General features: G+C 41.3%; 1 protein-coding gene across 3 annotated transcripts in view; it reads right to left on the bottom strand.

Moving 5' to 3' along the window:
- ATP23 (ATP23 metallopeptidase and ATP synthase assembly factor homolog) overlaps positions 1-23,369 on the bottom strand; it is a 132,992-nt gene that overhangs the window by 23,459 nt on the left and 86,164 nt on the right. Inside the window, exons 1-3 of one of the 3 annotated variants that reach the window (XM_072655231.1) lie at positions 9,607-9,989; positions 4,438-4,483; positions 3,605-3,686 (exon numbers count right to left, since the gene is read on the bottom strand). In XM_072655231.1, the coding sequence (XP_072511332.1) occupies positions 3,605-3,686; positions 4,438-4,483; positions 9,607-9,793 (315 nt within the window). In that variant the 5' untranslated portion in view covers positions 9,794-9,989. Of the gene's footprint in view, positions 1-3,604; positions 3,687-4,437; positions 4,484-4,758; positions 4,778-9,606; positions 9,990-23,369 lie in introns of those variants that run through there. The other 2 variants (XM_072655229.1, XM_072655230.1) reach the window with 2 other exon arrangements.

The raw sequence follows: 23,369 nt of genomic DNA, 5'->3' as shown, positions 1-23,369 counted from the left end.
AAAAGACCAGAGCTGAAAAGAAAATTTGACTTTCTAACACAAGAATGAAGAGAACCATGAAAAGGTGAACAGCAAAGAGAAGTCATAAGGGACTCACTAAAGTTGAACTGTTTACATTCCTACATGGAAAGACAATATTTGTAACTCTTGAAACATTTCAGTATCTGGGTAGTTGGTGGGATTACACACACACACACATGCACACACGCACACATACATAGAGGCAGAGTGCACAGAGTGAATTGAAGAGGATGGGATCATATCTTAAAAAAAAAAAATGAAATCAAGCAGTGAGAGAGAAATATTGGGAGGAGAAAGGGTGAAGTTGAATGGGGCAAATTATCTCTCATAAAAGAGGAAAGCAAAAGACTTATTAGTGGAGGGATAAAGAGGGGAGGCAAGAGAAAAACATGAGGTCTACTCTCATCACATTCCACTAAAGGAAAGAATAAAATGCACACTCATTTTGATAGGAAAACCTATCTCATAATACAGGAGAGTGGGGGACAGGGGCACAAGCAGAGTTGGGGGGAGGATGGAGGGGAGGGCATGGGGAGGAGAATGCAATCTGAGGTTGACACTCATGGGGAGGGAAAGGATCATAAGAGGATAGAAGTAATGGGGGTCAGGACAGGATGGAAGGAAATATAATTAGTCCTATACAACACAACTAGTATGGAAATCTTTTGCAAAACTACACAGATTTGGCCTATATTGAATTGCTTGCCTTCCAAAGAGAAGGGGTGGGGAGGGAGGGAGCTAAAGAAGTGGGAACTCAAAGTGTTAGGATCAAATGTAATGTTCTTACCACTGGGATATAAGAAATACAGGTTAAGGGGTCAAGAAAGCTATCTGGCCCTACAGGACAAAAGAGAAGACGGAGACAAGGGCAGAGAGGGAGGATAGAAGAGAGAGCAGATTGGTCACAGGGGCAATTAGAATGCTTGGGTTTGGGGTGGGGAGGGGATAAAAGGGGAGAAAATTTGTAACCCAAAATTTTGTGAAAATAAATGTTAAAAGTTAAATAAAAAAAAAAGAAAAAGAAAAAAACTGAGGTCATTTGAGCTGAACACCTCCAATTATCTTCCTCTCTATCTTGAAATTTCTATCCTCACTAACCTCTTCCATCTTTCCTCCAGTCTCAGACTAAAAGTGTCCTTCCCAAAGCTAACCTCTTAACCCTCCAAAACCTTGTTCCACCAATCAGTCCATCTTCTATTGCATCTGTGATCTCTCCTCACCTACCAGCTGCGTCCCCTCATTTACAAATGTGTCCTTGTCTCCCCAATCCTCAAGAAACCTTCCCCTTGATTCTGCTCCCATCTCTCCCCATCTCTTCACCATCAAACTTCTAGAAAGCTGAAGTTCTATTACCTCCATTAAAATCATTACCTCCTTACCCATCCTGCTAAAACTATTGTCTTGAAGTTTACTGCTGACTTTAAATCACCAAGTCCAATGGCCTTTATATAGTCTTCATGCTTTTTGACCTCTCTATAATATCTAATGATAAAAAACAAGTCTTCACATAGGAATAAAGATATAAATATATATTTATATAATATATAATATATAAATATAATATATAAATACATATTCTATATAAATATATAAATACAAATAAATATATTATATACGAATATAAATATTTTAAAATATACAAATATAAGTAAATGTATTTATATATAATAATGTATATGTTTATACATAAAATATATTTATAAATATAAATATGTTAAATATAAATGAAAATATAAAATATTTAAATACCTGACACTGGTACTCTTTTCTTCCCCAGCTTCTATGACAACACTGCCTTCAGCTGACTCGACTCCTTTCCTCTCCAATCACTCTTCCTCTGCTTTTTACAGAGGTTGCCCTTCCTCCTTCCACCCCCAAATGCAGATGTTCCCCAAGATTCTGACTCTGCTCTCTTCTCTTTCTCCCCTCTATTCATTTTTCTCATTCATTTCCAGAACTTCAGCTATCATCTCTGTGGATACTCCCCAACTCTCCCCACTAAATTTGACCTGTCCATCTCAGAAGCACCGAATGCCAGCAATGCAGGTAAAGTCAGGTGGCATCTACTTTAATCCACCTTAACAGGAATGCATTCTATAACACTCCCAACAAGCAGTCTCCAGCGATGGGGAACTGGTTCCCTCCTGAGATAGCTCATTCTGTTCTGAGATAACTCTGCTAAAGAGTTTTCCCTTACATTGAGTCAAAATCTACCCCTCCACATCTTCAACTCCAAGTTCCAGTCCCACATTTCTCACTTGGCTCCTGAGGCAAACAGGGGTCACACAGTTACTAACCATCTAAGGCTAGATTTGAACTCAGGAGTCCTGACTCTAAGCCCAGCACTCTATCCACTGCACCACCACACTGCCTACCATAGATATTGATCCCATTTTACAGACAAGGTAACTGTGTGATCTGCCTGTGCTAACTAACGTGGCTAAGAATTCTCAGAGGCAGATCTGACTCCAAGTTCAATCCTTCACAGCACCTCACTGCCTGTCTCCCTATTCTTATCCCCACCAAAGGAATAAGATACAGTCGAAATAAGGAGACATGTCTTCTAGCCCTGATTCTGCCAGTGACCTTCTCTGTAACCTTGGGTAAAACAAGTCACTAATCTCTTCAGACCTCAATTTCCTTATCTGAAAAATGAGGGGCAGGACTAAATGACCTCTAAGGTCCCTTCCATCTCCAGCATTCAATGACTCATTGTCACCACGCGAGGGCAGGCCCCCTTTTCTTCTGGTCTAGACTAGATCAATAACGTGTAAAGGAAGCCTTGTGGTCTAGTGGAGTTCAGATCCACAAACAGGAAGACCTGAGTTCAAATCCTCCCTCATTTATTACCCTAATAACTCTGAGTCACTTATGCTTTCTGATCCTCTGTTTCTTCATCAGTAAAGTGGGAATAGCAATAGTATTACATAATGACCTCCCAGGGTCATTAAGAAGATCAAATGAGAAATGTCAATGTGAGCTGTGATTAGTATTGATTTTCCTATCTCCAGGTTCTTCTTCCTCTAATTTATCCATCCTAAAGAATAACATAAATCATTTCACTTGCGACCTCAAAAATCTTCAGTGGTTCCCATCGCCAGTCAAAAGTCACTCACTCAGAGTCAGTCAACAAACATTTAAATAAATAACATGATGAAAGAAATGTACTCCTTAGCCCAACATTCCAAGCAACCTAAGATGGAGCCCCACCCCCTTCATTCCTCATTTCTTACTTCTTCCTTATACTGTGGTCAAACTGGACATTCACTAAACCCCAACCCCCCATGCTCTTCTATCTCCACACTTTAACTCACACAATTCCCTGTGCTTCAGGCTCTGTACCCCCAACTTCATCTATTAAAATCCTACTCATCCTAGAAGGCCCGATGGAAACAGAGCCTCCTTTAGGAAGCCTCCCAAGCTAGAAGTGCCAGATCTTTCCTCTCAAATGTCTCAGCACTTGTGCATTTCCCTTGGGGCACAGATCACACTGTATGCTGTATTCATGTATCTATACCTAGTCTCCTTTTAGTAGACTGAAAGATCCTCAAAAAGTTATGACTCCCCAGCACTTAACTCTTACCTGGGACGTGGCAGCATCAAAACCTCCGCTGACATTTCCATTACAATCTTCACAAGAAAAGTGTCTTTCTCTGTAAACAGTGCTAAACGGAAAGAGTATACGTATTAAAGGAAAGACTACCTAGGAATAGCGTGCGTGTGCGTGTGTGTGTGTGTGTGTGTGTGTGCGTGTGTGTGTGTTTAAGCTGAAATGGAAAGAGGCACTGGACAAACTGGAAGCGACAGATCCAGGGGTGCAAGCCTAGCAATCCTGAGGTTTATCTCACTAGCCACCACTAGATGGCCCCACAACGAAGCCAGCCAAAGATCTAGTTCAGGGATTGTTAACTTTTCTGTGTTATGGATGCCCTTCACAGGTTGGTGAGGCCTGTAGACTCTCTCTTGGACTAAGGATTTTAATGTATAAAATAAAATATACAGGATTACCAAGGAAGCCAATTATAGTGAAATGCAGTTATAAAAATATTTTTTATAAAAAACAAGTTTATGGACCCCAGGTGAAGAACTCTGATCCTCATAGGACTTTTTTCCCCCTAAGGCTAGCAAGGAGGCTATAGCTCAAAATCATCTAGAAGGGGATTTTGAATGTCTTCTTTGTTAGCTATGTCAGGTAGGCAGGTCAGAAGTTCACAAATAAAGCAGAAGATGGGCAGAGAGCCAGCATGCAAAGAGGTCTTTCCAACTCTGTAATTCTGTGGCTGTAGACAGATCACATCTGTCTGTCGTGTTCAAAGTGGCATAAACAGGCATTTATGTGGCATACAGTGAGAAATATTAAGTGATGTGTTTTTTAGAGCCAGGATGTAAAACTGTACTTAGAAAAGATCTGCTTACCAACCAGAACGTCTCATAGCATCCAATAGAAGCTTGACATATGGACCTAGAATGATATGGAGTCAATTACACTAGATCGAAAAATGAAATGAGTAGAAATCAAAAAAAAAAAAAACCAGTACATGATGTTATCAAAAACTAAACTATCCATAATTACTAACTTCACAGACTGGGAAGACCTCAGCAGCTCTCTAGTCCAAACTACCTTTACAGATATGAATCCCCTGGATCGAATGATGCCCAAATGGTCACTTAACTTTGCAAGCAGCCCTCCCCACAGTACTGCTGGATCATTCTAATTGTTTGGAAGCTTCTCCTTACCTCTTGCCTATATCTGTCCCTTAGCTATTTCCACCCACTTCTAGCTCTGCCCTGGGGGGGGGGTGGGGGGGAAAATCCATCAGGACAGAGCTAATGCTGCTTCTTCCACATGACAGCCCACCTAGTATTCAAGCAGAGCTCTCATGTGCTCCAAGTATGTACAGTGCTGCCTTAGAATAAGTGAGGAATGAAGATTTGAGAATACCAACTCATCAACACAAGTACTTATTTAGGTAAAACATTGATACCAATACCAGAACCAGGTGTACTTTTACATTGGTTTGCAGTCAAAATAATCAAAGGTCTTAAGACTTTACTGTGCATGACATGATTCACGTGGTTGGCAAGAAAAGGCCAAACATGTGATGTGGCTGCTAAATAGCTAATGTCTGCAGGAATACAAGTTCATAAAAACAGAGTTCAGGATCAAAATCAAGGGTAGGGACACCCTAAAATGGTCAGAGCACATGAATAACTTTGTGTCCAGCAAGGGGCAGCACAGTGGCAAACTAGAGAGTGTCCAAAAGAGGACAGCTGAGACCCAAAGGGCTTGGAACCCACTTCTGTGTTGCTCCAGGGGGTTAAATCAGGAGTAGGAGCTATCTCACACCATTCCTGCAGAAAAAGATGGAGAGACACAGACCAAACCATTTGTCTCCCATAATGGGGATGTGATCACCCAGTAGAAAGGTGAGAAGATGGGTTATATACCACCCTCCTCCCCATGACCAATCACGGACTCATCTGCACACAATTATTCCCTCTCTCCCATTTAGGGCCCTCAGATCTTTACACTCAAAGCAGCCATACATATACACATACACACACACACACACTTCTCCAAATTCCCCAGTTCTCAGGCTACAGCATGCTCATGCCCTGAACCGTCCTGTCACACACCTTGTGAGTACATGAGGTACCCCTTATTGGTGGGCTCTATACTCCAGGGCACTGGTCAGTGAGTAACGCCCCCAAATACACTTTTCACAAGCAGGCATGGATGGGTTGTGATTGTATTATCTTTCTTCCCAACTATATTCCTCTTCCAAATTTCCCTATTTCTATTAAGGGCACCAACATGTCCTGGGTTCCCAACTTGTGTTATCCTTGACTCCTCACTCTCCCAAACCCCGCACATCTAAGTGGTTGCTCACTCTACTCATACCGATCTCCATAACATCTCTCACGTTTTCTCCTCTCCAGTCCCAGATTCCCTACCCTAATGAGTCCTTTATCACCTATAGCCCAGACTATTGCTTTAGCTTCCTAATTGGTCTTACTGCCATCTCAACTCTCTTCCCCCACCAACACATCCACCATGCAGCTGCTAAAGAGACTTTCCTAAAGAAAAGGACTGACCGTGTCATTCCCCTACTCAATAAACTCCAGTGACTCCCAAGTGATTCTAAGATCAAATGTATTTCATTTTTATCTTATCCTTTTCAAGTTCCATTTTTGTGAAGTCTTATAATGTGTGTTATTAGTAATTTGGTAACAAATTTTTATAATTTACAAATGAGTAAGTACACACATATCAAAGGTACAGATCAAAAAAAATTTTTAGTGTGTGATCAAAAGTTTAGAGACCACTGGACTAGACCAGGGGTGGGGATCTTGTGGCCTTCTAGGTCCCTGAGTGCTGCCTTTTGACTGAGTCCAAGTTTTACAAAACAATTCTTTTCACTAAAGCAATTTGTTCTATGAAGTTTGGATTCAATCAAAGAGCCACACTTAAGGACCTCAAAGGCCACATGTGGCCTCAAGGCTGCAGGTTCCCAACCCCAGGACTAGACAATAGTACAATTAAACAGATTTGGAAATGGTTGAAGGACTAGACTGAAAGAGCAGTTATTAATAGTATAACGTCAACCTGGACGGGAGTCTCTAGTATAGAACTACAGGGATCTATTTGTCCCTATGCTGTTTAACATTTTTACCAATGAACTGAATGAGAGGATCTATGGCACGTTCATCAGATTTGTAGAAGACATACAGCTCAGATGGAAAGCTAACATATTGGATGTCAGTCAGGATCCACAAAGATCTTGAGAGGCTAGAACACTGAGCTGAAATCCTCAGATGAAATTCAGCAGGGAGAAATGCAGTCTTACACTTTGGTTCAAAAAAATCACCTTTACAAGTCCTAGACAGAGAAAACAGGCTTGGGTTGCCGTTTGTCTGAAAATGATCTGGCATCTGGTGGGTTCCTAGTTCAATGGAGAGTCTTTCCCTCCCAGACTGATTTTTTTTATTTTATTTTTCTTTTTCATTTCCGTCTAGGTAAAGAGGCCTTTCTTTGCCTCAATTCTTATTAAGTCTTTATTACTGAATGGGCGTGTCAAACTGAGACCTGTTAAAGACCTTAATTTGAAAAGACCAAAGTCCCCCATTTCATCCTGGGCCATCTCCAGTTGTGCTGATTTATATCTGGCCACTAGACCCAAATGGCTCCTGAGGAGAAAGTGAAGCTGGTGACTTTGCACAGCCCTCCCTCACTTAATACAATTCACCTGAATGTCCTGGTATCACCTACCTGATGTCATGGCTCTCTTTGTAAAGGAAGGACAGACAACAACAGCTCAATACAAATTAGCATGGCCAAAAAGCTTTAATGTGAGAGGCCTAGCTATCAGGAAAATGGGTGACAGGACCTGTACTTTGGCCTGGTCAGATCACACGTTCAATACTGGGGTCAGCTCTGGGTGCAGGGCCTTAACTAACTGGAGACCTTTCAGAGGAGGAAACATAGCTGTGACACATGAGGATCTGTGGGACAAAGTGGGGATGGTTAGCCTAGGAGAAACTCAGAGGAGACATGTCAGCTGCCTTGAAGTATGTTTAGGGCAATCCTGCATTAGACGGCTTTGACTTGTTCCATTTTTCAGAACCAGCAGCCATAAGCAGAAGTTGAGGCAAATTTAGGCCGGATGTCAGAAAAAACTCAATGACAATGAGAGCTATCCAAAATTGAAAGGAGCCACACAGTACAGTACTGAGTTAGTACGAAGAGACTGGAGTTTAAATCCTTGCTCTGTCTCTCACTACCTATGTGGCATTGGACAAATCTCTTAACCCCTCTTTCGCACTGTTTCCTCGTCTGTGAAATGAGGAAATCAGATTAGATCTCTGAGGTCTCTTCCAGCTTTAAATCTATAATCCTATACATCAAGAGGTCAGGGGTTCCACTCGTAAGAAGTCTTTAGACAGAGGCCAGATGACCACTCGATGAGTATGTTACAGTGGGGATTCCTTCGGGGTATGAATTAAACTAGAGGGCTATTAAGGTCCCTTCCCACTTTAATATTCTCTGCTGCTGGTATAAATTACAGGTTATATATGAGGAAGAACTTCCTAATACTGAGAGCTGTCCAAAAAAGGAACAGACTCCATCACTAGGAAATGTTCCAGCGCAGGATAAATGACTATAATCAGGACATTCCAGTCATTTCTTCTACCATGCTTTTTTTTGGGGGGGGGGGGGAGGTTGGAACAGATGACTTTTGAGGACCTTTCTAGGGAATTATACTAGGAAAGTGACTAAAATGCCATTGCTACTGTAGACTCATTCCAGTTGCGTCCAACTCTTTGCAACTACTTCTGGAGTTTTCTTGGCAAAGATACTAGAATGGTTCACTATTTCTTTCTTCAGTGCATTTTACAGATGAGGAAACTGAGGCACACCGGGTTAAGTGACTTGCCCAGCCATCACACAGCTAATAAGTGTCTGAGGCTGGACCTGAACTCAGGAAGATAAGTCTTCCTGATTCCAAGCCCCCTCAGGGAGGGCAAAAATATATACATTAGAATGTTCACAGTAGCACTTTTTGAGGTTTAAAAAAAAAGAGGACAGGCAATAAAGTGGATGCCCTGAGGGGGGTCATAATTAATGCAAATTAAGCAAATTACAGTACCGTGAGAGACAATGACTATGGGGACTACAAAGAAGCATGAAAAGTCATGTGAAGTAAGAACCTAGCAAACAAAAAAATGACTTTAATAATCATATAAACAGAAAAAACAGCAAAAAAAAGAGGAAACTGAGAGCTGCGAAATTTTAACGACCAAACCTGGCCCCAAAGACAACATAAGAAAGCTCTCCTATCCCTTTTTTTGTCCTTTCAAAGGGGGATGAAGAAAATTTCATGTGTCCATTTTGGTGAATGTATTGGTTCATTTCCCTGCACTATTTCTCCTCCCTCCTTTTTATTCTTTCTTATAAGGAATGGTTCTTTGGGAGGGAAGAATGCCGGGGATTATATTGGGAAGCGTAGGTGATGTCATCCAAAAGATACCAACAATTTTTAAAAATCAATTACTCCCTTTCCCAACCCTTAAGTGATCTTTGCCCTCAGTCACTAGAATCGCCATCTGCTGTAGTGAAAAGTGTGGACCTTGGATTCGTGACAACTGGTTTCCAGTCTTGTCTCTGACGTGTACTCCCTGTGTGACCTTGGGCAAATCCCTGAACTTCTTCCTGCCTCAGTTTCCTCAATGTGTAAAATGAGGACACTAGTGTTGGTGTGAGGATTAAGTGACCGTCCGGCAGGTCGCACGTTATAATCGCTGTTATTATACACTGTATTATTAACTTCTTGCATCCTACTCCCACTCCTGGGTGACCCTGGGCCAGTCATTTCCCGGGTCCGGGCCTCGGCCTCCCCACGTGGCAGACGAGGGGCCCGGCCTGGGGCCCGACAGACCCGGACTTGAGCCCAAGGACGTAGGGGCGGGACGCGGCAGAGGGAAGCCAAGGACGCCTGGGTCCTCCCCAACCCCCACGTCCCCGCCCGGGGCCCACCGGCCCCGCGGCCTTCCACCTCCAGGCCCCGCCCCCTCGGGGCCGCCTACTTCGATCCACCGCCTTGAGGAGCATCAGCTGGCACTTCTGGTTGTGGGTGAAGAAGCTGGTGGCCAGGAAGCTCCGCTTGGGCTTGCCATCCGGGAGCCGCTCGGGGAAAACCTGGTAGGTAAACTGCTGCTGCTGTTCCCGCTCCCGCTCCCGCTCCCGCTGCAGCTCCGAGCCCGCGTCCTCCATCCGCACCCCGGCCCCGGCAGCAGAAGCCGCGCCCAGCCGCCGAGCACCTGACCCAGGCCCAGGGGGAAAGGTTACCGCCAGCCAACCAGCGCGGCCAGGCCCCGCCTTCCCCGGCCCTGCCGGGGCGGGACCTCCCGGAACCCGCGCCCCGCCCCCTGGCGCTGCGTGCCTGCTGAAGCTCCGTCCAGGGGAGCGGCCATCCACCAGGGGGTGGGGCCATCCACCAGGGGGTGGGGCCATCCACCAGGGGTGGGGCCATCCACCAGGGGTGGGGCCATCCACCAGGGGGTGGGGCTGAGGTGCCCTCCCACTTTCCCCAGAGCGGGCGGGGCTTCCACAGGCTCCACTTCTTGGCACTGAATGAATTGTTTTGGTTTGGAGATATAATATAAAATATATGAGTGCATATGGATACACACATACATAATACATACATATATATGTTAGATATGGTCAATATAATTTTGATATATAAATAAAGTTATTGGTTTTTCCTTATTCCTGAAATGTATTTAGTCCTTCAGCCCCGTCTGGTTTTCGGAGGGCACCCATGCCATTGGTTTTCAGAGGTGGCATAGGGGATGCAGTAGACAGAGCCCTGAATTTTAAATTAAAGGCTGGGGGGATGGGGCTGGAATGGTCCATTTTCAGGGTGAGAAATTGGCAAGAACTGGGAAACCAGAGCTTGATTTAGTGTTTTGTAGATTGTCTAGACTTAAGAAAGGGAAGGAAGAAATATTAATAATGCAGATTCACTGGAAAGTGTGACTTGTGTACATTCCCACCACTACAACAGCCAGTTTTTTAAAATAAATATTAGCACATCCTCCGTTTCCTCACCTGTAAAATGATGGCCCCTAAGTTCCCTTCCAGCTGTAAAATTCAACACAAATCAAATCAAGTGGAATTTTAAGGGTCTCCTATGTACCTGGTGCTATGCTAAGCACGAAGGATACACCCCCACCCAAAAAAAAAAGAAGGCAAAAGACAGTCCCTGCGCTCTAGGAGTTCACAGTCTAATGGGGGAGACATGCAAACAACCGTGTACAAGCAAGCGGTACATTGGAGGTAGTCTGAAGAGATAGCACTAAGATTAAGGAGAATTGGGAAAGTCTTCTTGCTGAAAGGGGGACTTACATTAAAGTAAGGAGGCAGATATAAGGAGGGAGACCATTACAGACATGAGGGACAGCCAAGGAAAATACCCTGGGCTCCCCAGTTGAAGTAGAGTTTCAGGAACCTCACCCTATCTCAGAGTATTTGGGAGGAGTAAGATTTAAGAAAATAGGTTCCTCCTGGGTCCTTGCAAAGCATTCCATTTGCAATGCCTGGTGTATTTGTATGTATCATTTTGTACAAGTAGGGTCAAACTCTTAAAAATTGTCATTAAACACAATAGTCAGTGACTATAGTAATCTACTATTTGATAAATCCAAAGACTCTAGCTTCTGGGATAAGAACTCACTAGTTAACAAAAACTGCTGGGAAAACTGGAAAATAGTATGGCAGAAAGTAGGCATAGACCAACATCTCATGCCCTATACCAAGATAAAGTCAAAATAGATACATGATTTAGATATAAAGACTGATACTATAAGCAAACTAGGAGAGCAAGGAATAGTTTACCTGTTACACCCATGGAAAAGGAAGGGTTTATGACCTAATAAGAGATAGAGAACATTATGCAATGCAAAATGGATAGTTTTGATTACATTAAATTGAAAAGTTTTTGCACAAGCAAAGTCAATGCAACCAAGATTAGAAGGGAAGCAGAAAGCTGGGAAACAATTTTTATAGCCAATGTCTCTGATAAAGGCCTCATTCTAAAATTATAGAGAATTGAGTCAAATTTATAAGCAGTCATTCCCCAAATGACAAATGGTCAAAGGATATGAACAGGCAGTTTTTAGAGGAAGAAATTAAAACTATAGTCATATGAAAAAATGTTCTAAATCACTATTAATTAGAGAAATTAATTAGAGAAATAACTCAGAGATACCACATCATACCTATCATATTGGGTAACATGACAAAACAGGAAAATGATAAATGTTGGAGAAGACGTGGGAAAATTGGAATGCGAATTCATTGTTGGTGAAGTTGTGAACTGATCCAACCATTCTGGAGAGCAATTTGGAACTATGCCCAAAGAGCTATAAAATAACCCTTTGACCTAGCAGTACCACTTCTAGACCTGTATCCCAAAGAGATCATAAAAATGGGAAAAGGACCCACGTGTACAAAAATATTGATAGCAGCTCTTTTTATGGTGGCAAGGAACTGGAAATCGAGGGGATGTCCATCAATTGGAGAAAGGCTGAACAAGTGATGGTATATGAATGTAATGGAATACTATTGTGCTATAGGAAATGATGAGCAGGCAAACTTCAGAAAAACCTGGAAAGATTAATATGAACTGATGCTGAGTGAAATGAGCAGAACCAGGAGAACATTGTATACAGTAACAGCCACATTGTTCGATGTCTGACTTTGATAGACTTAGCTCTTCTCAGCAATGCAAGGACCCTAAGACAACTCCAAAGGACTCACAATGGAAAATCTCACCCACTTCCAGAGAAAGAACTTGGAGTCTGAATACAGACAGAAGCGTACTATTTGCTCTCTTTTTCTTTTGTTGTTTTGTTTTGTTTCTTCTATTTCGTGGTTCCTCCCATTAGTTCTAATTCTTCTTTACATCATGTAAAAATATGTTTAATATGAATGTATAAGTAGAGTCTATATCAGATTGCACACCATCTTGGGGAAAGGGGAAAAGGAGGAGGGGGAGAAAATTTAAAACTCAAAATCTTGTGGAAGTAAATGTTGAAAACTTAAAATAAATTAATTATATTTCAAAATTATTATTAAGCTGCAATTCTTCTCCACCACAATAAAGAGCACATTTATTGAAATGTTTTATTTACAATATTTTAAAAACAAGGTACTTTCAGCATTAACCATATCAAGTTTAAGGGGGAGAAATACCCTTTTTGTTAGAGAGAGCAAGGACAATGTCACAGTATATCTAGTTACATTAATTAGAGCTGTAAGTCTAGTGCCTCAGGGACAGAGAGAAGTGGCTGACGGGAGTTGAAGTTCTGTGGGTGAAAAAAGAAACTGGGATTTTGCTCAACAGGTTAGAGACCATGACTGGGGGGTGGGAAGGGTTGGCTGTCAATGAACCCGAGTCTCTGGTGAGAGATTCCGGTTCAGTTGGCAGAAGTGGCAATGATTCATGGGATTCTGTCCCTATCCCTAACCTATCCCCAGTGCCTGGGACACCATAGGCAGGTTTTTTTTAATTGATTGATGGATTGAATTACATGAAATAGTACAAAAAACCTTTTTCATGCTTTTAGTTTTTTTCTAAATGAGTTGTCACAAAAAAGGAAGTGAAGAAATGCATGACTCTTAGGCATTGACTCCTTTTGAGAAATGATAGATCTCATGACGGAGTCCCTATAACGTTATGGGGTCCAGATTTATAAATCCAGCCCCAAACTCTCCTGAGCTCCAGTTCCACATCACCAACTGCCTATTGGATATATCAAATCAGATGTCCCAAAAATATCTCAAACTCAACATGTCCAAAATAGAATTCATTAGCTTTCCCCAAAATCTCACCACCTTCTGGATTTCGCTATGCTCTCTGTGTTATCAAATCACCACTGTCCCTCACTACACATGTCCAGTTTCCATATCTTGACAACACTACCTCAAGAATATTTCTCATACCCTTCCTTCTACACCACACAAGACTTTTATGTTCCATACTCTATCCAAACTAGACTATTTCTCTTTGCTGAACACACCTTGCTTTTGCCCATCTTTATTGAAAGTCTCATTTCCCCATTCCTACCTGCAAAAATATTAGCCAATCTCTAAATCCCACTTCAAATCACAACTTCTCCATAAATCTTTCCCTGATCCTAACAGGAAGTAATCGTTCCCTACTCTGTGGTTCTCTCCTGCCACTTAATTATATACTATATTGTATTATAGATCTTTTTAAAAATCAATAGCGCTCTTTCAAGTAATTTCCTGAGGATAAGTCTCATATTTTATTCATCACTGTACACAATTTGGCTCATTGGATTTAGAACTTATATAGAACTTAGAAAATAGCTAGTCCAAGGGCCTTGTTTTACAAATGAAGGAAAGCTCAGAGCCATGAAGCAGCTACCCAACTCATGCAGGTAGCCAGTGGCTGGAAAGCTAGTCTTCTTCCATGACCCCACTTGACACAGTGCTTTGCACAAAGCGATCATCATGTTTGTTGAATGTGTATAAATGTATAACATTGGCAACACAGGGTCTGAGAGTTGGAAGAGACCTTAGAGGTCATCTATTCCAACCCCCTCATTTTACAGATAAGGAAACTGAGGCTGAGAGAAGTGACCACAATGTGAAGACTGAGATCTTCAGACTATAAGACTAGTGATTTTTCCATTAATAGTATTTTGTACAAAGTAATCACTCAGTAAATATTTATTGAATGAATCTAAAAGTATAACTGAAGATATGGATTTAGGATCAATAAAGATAGAATCTCATTCAACAACATTTGCTAAGGGCCTAAGTATATAAAAATGAATTCCCCCAAAACCTGATATGTTCCATACTCTCAAAGCACTTGCAATTAGAGAGCATACAACATGTAAATAAATAAATGTGATAAAAGGTGAAAAGTTTCTGAAGCAAAAGAGAGAAGAACCAATGTGTCTTAAGAAAATTTGAGGCAAAAGAGATGACTTTGAGCTGAGGGGGGTCAAGAAATTAAAAGGAAGACTTCATGGAGTCCTTCAAAACCATACTTTACATCGCATTCAGCACCTGAAAACCAGGGCCTATTCAATGAGGACATCTTGCCGTCTTCTCTTTTACTGCACACGTACCTCCTCACAAACTCATTCTCCACTTTCTACTTCTTGCCCTTGCTTTGGAAACAATAATCAAATAATTGCTGTCATTGCTAGTGGAAAGGGTGTGATAATGTATCTGTTCTGTAGCTATATTAATAATTCCTGTGACTTCCCAAATCAACAAGTAAAGTCAACAAACATTTATGAAGCATTTACTGTGTCAGGCTCTATGCTAAGTGCTGAGGGTACAAAGAAAGACAAAAACAGTCCCTGGACTCAAGGAGCTCACATGCTAATGGGGAGAAAACATGCAAACAACCATGTACATATACAAGACATATACAAGGTAAATTGGAAGTAATATCAGAGAGAAGCCACTAACAGTTGGGAGAGGGAGGAAAGGCCTCCCTTCCCAGCTCTCCACTCTCCTGTATGTTGTAACTCCTTATGAGTTTGATAGCCAGAACTATCTCACTTTTGTATTTGTATCCCCAGAACCTAGTAAACCCTTAATAAATGCATTTGTTTTGGGAGAAGTATCTCCCTTTCAGTTAATGTGGTAGATCATTGCTACCAAATAAATCTACCACAACACAAAAATTATAGAAGTAAAAACCTGGGCTTTTTAAAATTATGCTTAAGCATAGATTCAGGACTCAGAAAAAAATAACTTTGAACCAAAATTAGGATTCTAAGAAGGTTTTTATAGACAAAATGACATCAAAGAGACAGAAAAATAAATTCTTTTCCATATATCAGTCTTTTTTAGGATATAAAAGTTAAAAAGATGGATCTGTAATCCTATGTTTCCTTCAATGTCATAAAAATTGAAAAAACTTAAGCAGAATCATAATCTCATATATCCCTTAAGTCAACCAATCTCTTTAGGTAAACTAAGTCAGGTTATAGATTAAGCTACATTTAAAGGATTCACAATTGACTGGTTGAGAAAGGAAATTTACATGCCTATAGAGTCAATGTCAGGTGAATCTTCCCACAAATAACTAAATCACTTTGAGATGCTCAGACTTCACTGACTTTTAGCCTGAAGAATGTCAAAAAAGTCTTCTCTTGGTTCTATCATTCTATGACTTGTTGTTAGTCTTTCGTTCTGGAAGAGGACTGTGATGTCATGCCTTGCAAGTGAATTGGATTTAAGTGAGGGAGGGCTAGGCAGTCACCGGCCTCACCTTCTCCTCCAGAGCCAGCTGGGTCCAGTGGCAAGATATAGATCAGGACAACTAGAGATAGCCCATACTATAAGTCAGATTTTTAGTCAAGTGAAGGTAATATTAATGGCAAAGAGTCTATCAAATATCTATGAGAAATGGCATAATAAAATGTAATAAAAGGAAAATGAAAGATTCCCATCACAGTTTCCTCCATTTTGATCATAGAAAGGTCTATAATAACTTCTCTTGGATCACATAAGTATAAAATATTGTGTCCATGTTGTTGTCATTTGTCCATTTTCAAGGAGGACTAGTGACATCACAGGGTGCTGTCTTAACTTCTGAGTGAACTGGATTTAAGTGATGCAGAGTTGCACAATGTTGTTAGCCTCACTCTTCCAGAGTCATTGAAGTTGAGTGGCAAGATAAAATTCAGGATGACTGGAGATGGCCCAGGATGCAGTGGATGATCTTGGCCTCCTTGATGTCTGACCAAGCGCTAAGCACTCCTGAGGGCCTACTTTGGCTGCCTTCATAGTCATTGGAAGAAACTATTTTCATCCACCCATGGGGGGTTGGGGTCTTCACATACTTGGGGTAAACATCCCCCTCAAATCACTAATGGGTGTAAGACCCATCAATTACCCTCAACCTGATTTAGCCCATCTGCTAAAATGGTTTACCAGGTGTGGCACTGCACATCCTACATCTTCTTGAAGTCATAGATAAGAGTTAAGTGTCAGGTGGACACCAAAGGTATGTGAGCACCCCTAAAAAGGGGCTAGGCAAGCCCTCACATCAGAGATGCTAGTCTAACTTGAACACCCCCATACACCAGGCAGAGAGGAGAAAAGAGGAAGGAGGAAGCATGTGGGCCACTGAAAACCACCTTTTGGTTTTTCCTGCCTTCCTTTTTTGCTCTCTCTCTCTTCTGAAAGGGTCATAAACACTATTGCCTGGGTCTTCTCTTAGGCAGTTCTCATCACTAAAGATCTGAGAGCCTAGAGAAGGAGGACATAAGGGCCCCAAAGTGACAATGGGAGAGAAAAACCACAGAGGGGAAGGAGAGGAGATTCTTGACAACCACCTGCTGCAGACCCAGCATGCACCCATATAAAGCCAAAGGCACATCTTGGTGACAATACGGGAGATGGGAACAGTCCTTTGGCCACTTGAGTGGGAGAATAAAAGGAAACACACAGACTGCTAAGAGATGGTGTTGCACCAGGGTCCTAGACAAGACCCACTCTCCAAAGCCCCAAACAAGGGCAAGGGGAAAGAATGACCTCCCACAAACCACTCTCCACCACTCTGCCTCACTACATTGAGGCAACCACAGCACCATATTAAAAGTGACACGCTCTCTACAGCTCACCAAAGTCCCACAAAAGCCAACAGATCCCCCAGAGCCAGGATGACTCCAGGAAACTCCTGACCGTATCAGCCAGAGAATCGACAGCCAGGTGTGTCCACATTAGAATTTTAGCACACACCTCTGCAGACAAACATAAGCACCAAAAACATTAAAGCAATATTAAAACAATAATGATCATCAATATTAAATAATATGAAGTCTCCTTGATCCATCTTGTTCCTAGTAACGTATTTCAAATGTTCACTTAATCAGCTTATTTCATTCTTGTGTCTTAGCTTTCTCTAGCTATCTCATCCTAGGAAACATTTTCCCTTGGAAATTCTGGAATAAACCTCATTTCCAGGCAGTTCTGGAATAGACCTTGTTCCCAGGGTGGTTCTTAGAGATGTTCCTCCAAGTAGATACAGCTTCCCTGGTTCCAAATCTCTTACAGAGATTCTAGAGCATCTCTGCTAATGCTGCTAAAACCTGCTAGTGATAGAACAATACAATTTAGTAAGACCTAACACAATCTCTTAAATTTGACCTTTCAGTAAGTAGTTCAAACCTTATAAACAACAGAACTGTAAAAAGAACATCAAATTGGTAAACCATACTTCACCTGAAAGTTTAGAGAATTTCAGTTTTTAGATACCATTTGATTCTATCTTTACCTGAACTCTGCGCATATGAATATTGATATATACAGGCTGAAAGGAAAATCTTAAAAACAATCCAAGAGGGCCTTATATAATTAGTCCTTCTGGCTCTTAATATTATCAGATAGAGACTTCAAAATAGACAATAAATGATCAAAGATTTATTTATAATTATTCATGCAGTTTATATGTAAAATCCTTAATCCAATTTTGAGGATTTATCACTAAAATATAATCAAAGTTTGTATTTACTAGGAAAAAAAAGAAGAAAAAACTTGACACAAAAAAATTCATCCGTGCATATTCAGTTGAACCTGAAGGATACCCAGTACTTTGCTCTACATTTTCAGTCATGTTCTTAATTACTTTCAGCATGGAAAGAAAAAACTTTTTAAATATATCACCCAGGAACATCATGTTTACTTGTCTATTGGTCATTTTTTCTTAATAGAAACATTTGAAAGCCAACTTGGGGTGTGTGTGTGTGTGTGTGTGTGTGTGTGTGGGTGTGTGTGTGTGTGGGTGTGTGTGTGTGTGTGTGAAAACAGTATGGGCTTGTTTTTCTCCAAGTGAAATTTACAACTCCATTCAAATTCTAAACTTTTACACATAATTTAAAACTTAAAACATTTACATTTTTGTCATCTTTGCATCTTAAAACTTGTATCTTTTACATCATATTTTTGTCCTATCCCCCTTTGGGATATAGATAAATACGTATGTACTTTGATAGATATATAAATATGTGTGTGTGTGTGTGTGTGTGTATATGTAGGTGTGTTTATCTCATCACATCATCTAGAAAAGAGGTGGTACTGTACAGACCTAATGCTACATATGAATGCATAATCATTAAGAAGGGGATGGATGGCAAGTATAAGAATTCATTTACCTAGTTGCTTAGGTTAGAAAGTTGACCAAAATTCCTTCCTATTTGCATCCCACTGTAGTGACCCAGAGATGTTTTAGTATTGCAACATGATTCATTATTTTCAGATTTCTTCAAGCTCCCAGTCACTTCAGGTACTCCTGGCCTCCAGCCTCAAGAAGGAAAATGCAAGAGGCCAACCCCACTTCAGGTTGCTGAAAAAAAAAAAAAGACTTTTGGAAGACATCAAAGGAGTTTGTAGTCTCTCCATCATGTCCTGATTGCCTGCTTGCTACACTAGAGACTTCAGGACACTTCCCCTTGGGCGAGATCTAGGACTTTCTCTTAGTTAAGGTGAGTTACCTCACTCCCAATGAGAGAGCTCCTTCACTCTGTATTGTCTGATACATATTCTCCTATATATATATATTCTCTGATTTGTCTCGTTATTTGGTTAAATAGGTTTCTTTCCTAATTGCTATGTGTGTTCATTGTTGTATTTGGTGGGAAGGGTATGTTAGTGTTTCATTGCGAAAGAAGACCATGCCATCAGAAAAATAATGACATGATTTGCACTTGACTTTGTTTTGAGTCAGGGAGGGCTGTGCAGGTCTCACTTCTCCTAACTTCTCCTCCACAGCCATCTGAATCCAGTGACCAGATATTCATCAGGTTGACTGGAGATGACCCAGGATGAGGCAAGTGGGGTTAAGTGACTTGCCCAAGGTCACGCAGCTAAGTGAGTGTCAAGTGTCTGAGGTGAGATTTGAACTCAGGTCCTCCTGACTCCCGCTCTATCCACTGTACCACCTAGCTGCCCCTACGGTGGGAAGGGAGCAAAGGTTTGGATATAAAGCTTAGGTTCCTATTTCTTCCACTAAAGAACAGTTGCCAGAAGTTTAGCTTGAACCTGAAGACTATATCCCCTACCAGGGGTGGGGAACCTGTGGCTTAGAGGCCTCTAGGTCCTCAAGTTCAGTCCTTTGACTGAATTCAAACTTCACAGAACAAATCCACTTAATAAAAGGATTTGTTCTGTAAAACTTTTGACTTGGTCAAAGGACCATACCCAAGGACCTAGAAGGCCACACGTGACCTCAAGGCTACAAGTTCCCCACCGCTGCCCTAGACTAACAATATTTAAGGGAGCGGGTGGATAAAATTCTAGCCTACTATCCCCACTCACTGAGGAGAGCAGGGTGACCTAGAGTGACTCTAACCTCCTACTTCCCCTCTTGATGTGAAGTCTGTCTTGGAGAAAGGTGGAGGAGAAGAGTCTAAAGATATATATTCTGCTTTCCTTTGGGCCACACAACACCACCCCCATGTTATATATAGGGGACAGTCCTCACCACACTCATTGAGCAGGACAGCATAAGCCTCAAGAAGAAAGCCAGAAGAAAGAAAACAACCCTCTTGGCATCAAACCCCAAGCTATGTAACAGCAACCACACTGCCATACCCAGGATGGCTATTAGCACAGGTTCTTAGATCTGCTTTACTAGGAAAGACAGCAGTTTAGAAATCCTTTTTAATTACTTTGAAAGAAGTGAGTATACAAAACATAGAGAAACAAAGACCAACAGACAGGATTCTACTATCTGAATCAAAGCAATATTGCTGTATACTTTATATACATCCCTGGATCATGAGCCATTGGGAGGGGGGGACGGGGATTTGCCAGGGAGGGCATGGAATCTAAACATATGTCCACTCAGAGTCTTGACCAGGTAATCACAAGATCCTTCTCATAAGCAAGCCCCCAAAGTAAAATACCAACTTCCCAAAGACTCAGCTCCTAATTAACTCAGAGTCAGTAAGCAGGAAACCTACATGACTCAGCACAGCTGTGGATTACTAGGGTTCAAAGGAGATTGAGCCTTCAGATGTTCACAATTTAGTCTGAGTCTGGGAAACTGAACTCCAAAAAGAAAAAAAATCCCACTTTGCTGTTGCAGGCTAGAGTCTTGGAAGGAAGGGGCAGAGGGGAATGGAGGAGAAGCAGAGTGGTGGATTCCTGGGCCATGGGTTAGATGTGTAGCTACCATATAAGGTAGGTTTGAACAGTCTAACTGCATCCTGAGTCTTAGAAATCTAGGCCATAGCTGATATATTTCATGTTACATAATACACGTGTTCCTAAAAAGGTCTATGCAAAATGAATAAATTTGAATCATAATTTCTTATTGATTTACATTATAAATCTAATCTAGTCTCTGGCTCTAAAACTGGTACTAGCTATGTCAGCTTGGGCAAATCATTTAACTTCCTTGGGATTCTGTTTACTCATTTGTGAAATGTAAGAGCATTCTAGTCCAGGACTGATGAAGACCCATCCGGTAGTTCAAGCTTGAAATTGAAATTAAATGAGATTCATGTGGAACATCTTAACAGTTAACAAAAGATTACTTGGCTACCGCATGTAAAGAAGAGTCTTAGCTACATCACGTAAAGGATACCACACTTGGGTCTGGGAGATAAGGCCCTAAGATCTCCAGAAATGGGTCAACAGGGCAGAGTGTGGTGACTGTGCTGACTGTGGTGAAGTCATTATAGGAATGACTCCTCCAGGGCACGATTTTATTGCATTAGGTAATAGTTTCTTACCTTTTAGGGGAGAAAAAACCAGCACAATCTACATGATGGAGACATTGTTAGGTAGCATTCCTACCACAAGGGAGTTAGATTAAGTGATCTTTGCATTCCCTTAACAACACTATGCATTAATTGATTATAATCATATTTTTTTAAAATAGTAATAACAGTAAACTATGTCCATAATATTTTACATTTTTACATGCCTTATCTTACTATTATCTTAGTATGTCAACACAATGAGTAGACAGCATAGATATCACCCCCATTTTACAGATGAGGAAACTGAGGCTCCGAGAGATTATTAAATGCTTAAGGTGAGTGGAAGAAGTGAGAGTTCATGTCCTCTGAATCCTTGTCTCTTTTGACACTATATAGCAATGCAAAAGAAGAGGATTGAAGATGCTGTATAATGTTCAGGGGCTGCTCTTTACAAGAGCTCAGATACAGTGGGGTTGGGGTGAGAGTACATCACTGGAAGAAATAAGCAAGTCGTTTTTTTTTCCTGCTCCCACCCAATGTAGAGGTCTTCTGGTAGCCTCTGTTTACTTAGATTTGGGGATCTAGGAGGAGGTTCCCACCTGACTGCCACCTTCTTTGTTAAGCTGAGTTTGTGTAAATATATTCCAGAAAAATTCTTTTGATCTAAATGATTGAATCTGGGCAAGGGATTCATTATTGAATCTATTAAGTCCTTTCTTATAGTCCTCGCAATGAGTCTTTCTCCAGGTGATTGAGAGAGAGGAGAAGCAATATAATACCTGGAATGATTATTGTTTAAACAGTCCCTGGAAGAGGCAGTGTGGTACAGTGGAAAGAGCTGGACTTGAGCCCTGTCTCTAACATAAATGGGCTTTATTACTCTGAATAAGTCACTTAACTTTTCAGGCAACTCCCTAAGATGGTAAATTGCAGAAAATACATAGATCTGTAATGGCAGGGGAAACTTCAATGAAATCACAAGTTTGATTTTTTTTAATCCCTTAATTAAGCCAAGATTGGACCCAATAACAGTTGCAGTCAGAGGACTGACTCCCTGTACCTCTCCCTGTTGTCCCACAGTTACACTCATTTCGATCTCATAGGAGATAGCACACAGTGAAAGTTATGCTCAGAAGAGCAATAATTCCTCTCCCTATGACAGTTTTTATTCGCAAATGCTGGACGTTGTATCAGCCTACGAGTTGGTTAAGCAATAGTTAAGACAGGGTGTATGTGACTTGAAGCATATCTGTATTACCTTTGACAGTTGTTTTCTGCTCCCTTCTCTCTCCCCTTTCTCTGTTGTACAACCTTGTTTTTTTTTCCTCTTCCCACCTAGTTAAATTTTTACTATGCCCACTGTCCTTATATCTCAGGGAAGATTGTAGCAGGAGGGGTCAAAGCCATTCTGGGAAGCTATACTAGAGGTGATGAGGACCTGGATTAAGATGATAGCTGTCTAAGCAGAGAAAAGGAGTCAGATGCAAGAGATGTTGTGAATGTACAGGTGTCAAGATTTGGCAATTAAGTGGTTATGTGAAGGTGAGCAAGAACAAGGAGCCAAAGATAATGCCAGAATGACAAACCTGGGAACTGGAAGAATGATGGTGTCTTCAAAAGAAATAGCAGAGCAAAGGGGACAGGTTTGGGAAGAAAGATGAGTTCTATTTGGACATGTTCCATTTCTAATGTCTTCAAAGCAACTGGTGATGAGGGATTAAAGATATAGGGAAAGACTAAGGCTCATTGGCACAGAGATGCTGGTTAAACCCATGAGAGCTGTGGCAGTTGCCAAGAAAAATTGTTTAGAAAGAAGAATTGAGGACCTTGGAAAGAACCTTGGGGAATAAAAATATTTGGGGATAAACTGGATGGTGAACCATGAGGAGTAGCCAGGCAGGTTAGGAAGAGAACCAGGAAAAGGTTGCGAGAGTCCATAACAGCCCTGAGGAGAGGATGTCCAAGAACAGATGGGTCAAGAAGAAAAAAGACAGAAAAGTCTGCAAGATTTGGCAATTAAATGATCACTGAGAAAGCAGTTTCAGTTGAGTGAAGAGGTCAAGAGTGAGACTGCAGTTTCCTTG

The sequence above is a fragment of the Notamacropus eugenii genome, chromosome 3 (genome assembly GCF_028372415.1).
Source record: "Notamacropus eugenii isolate mMacEug1 chromosome 3, mMacEug1.pri_v2, whole genome shotgun sequence".
Taxonomy (NCBI): Eukaryota; Metazoa; Chordata; class Mammalia; order Diprotodontia; family Macropodidae; genus Notamacropus; species Notamacropus eugenii.
Note: the sequence above shows the minus strand (reverse complement) of the source record. Positions and strands in the feature narration are given on the sequence as shown.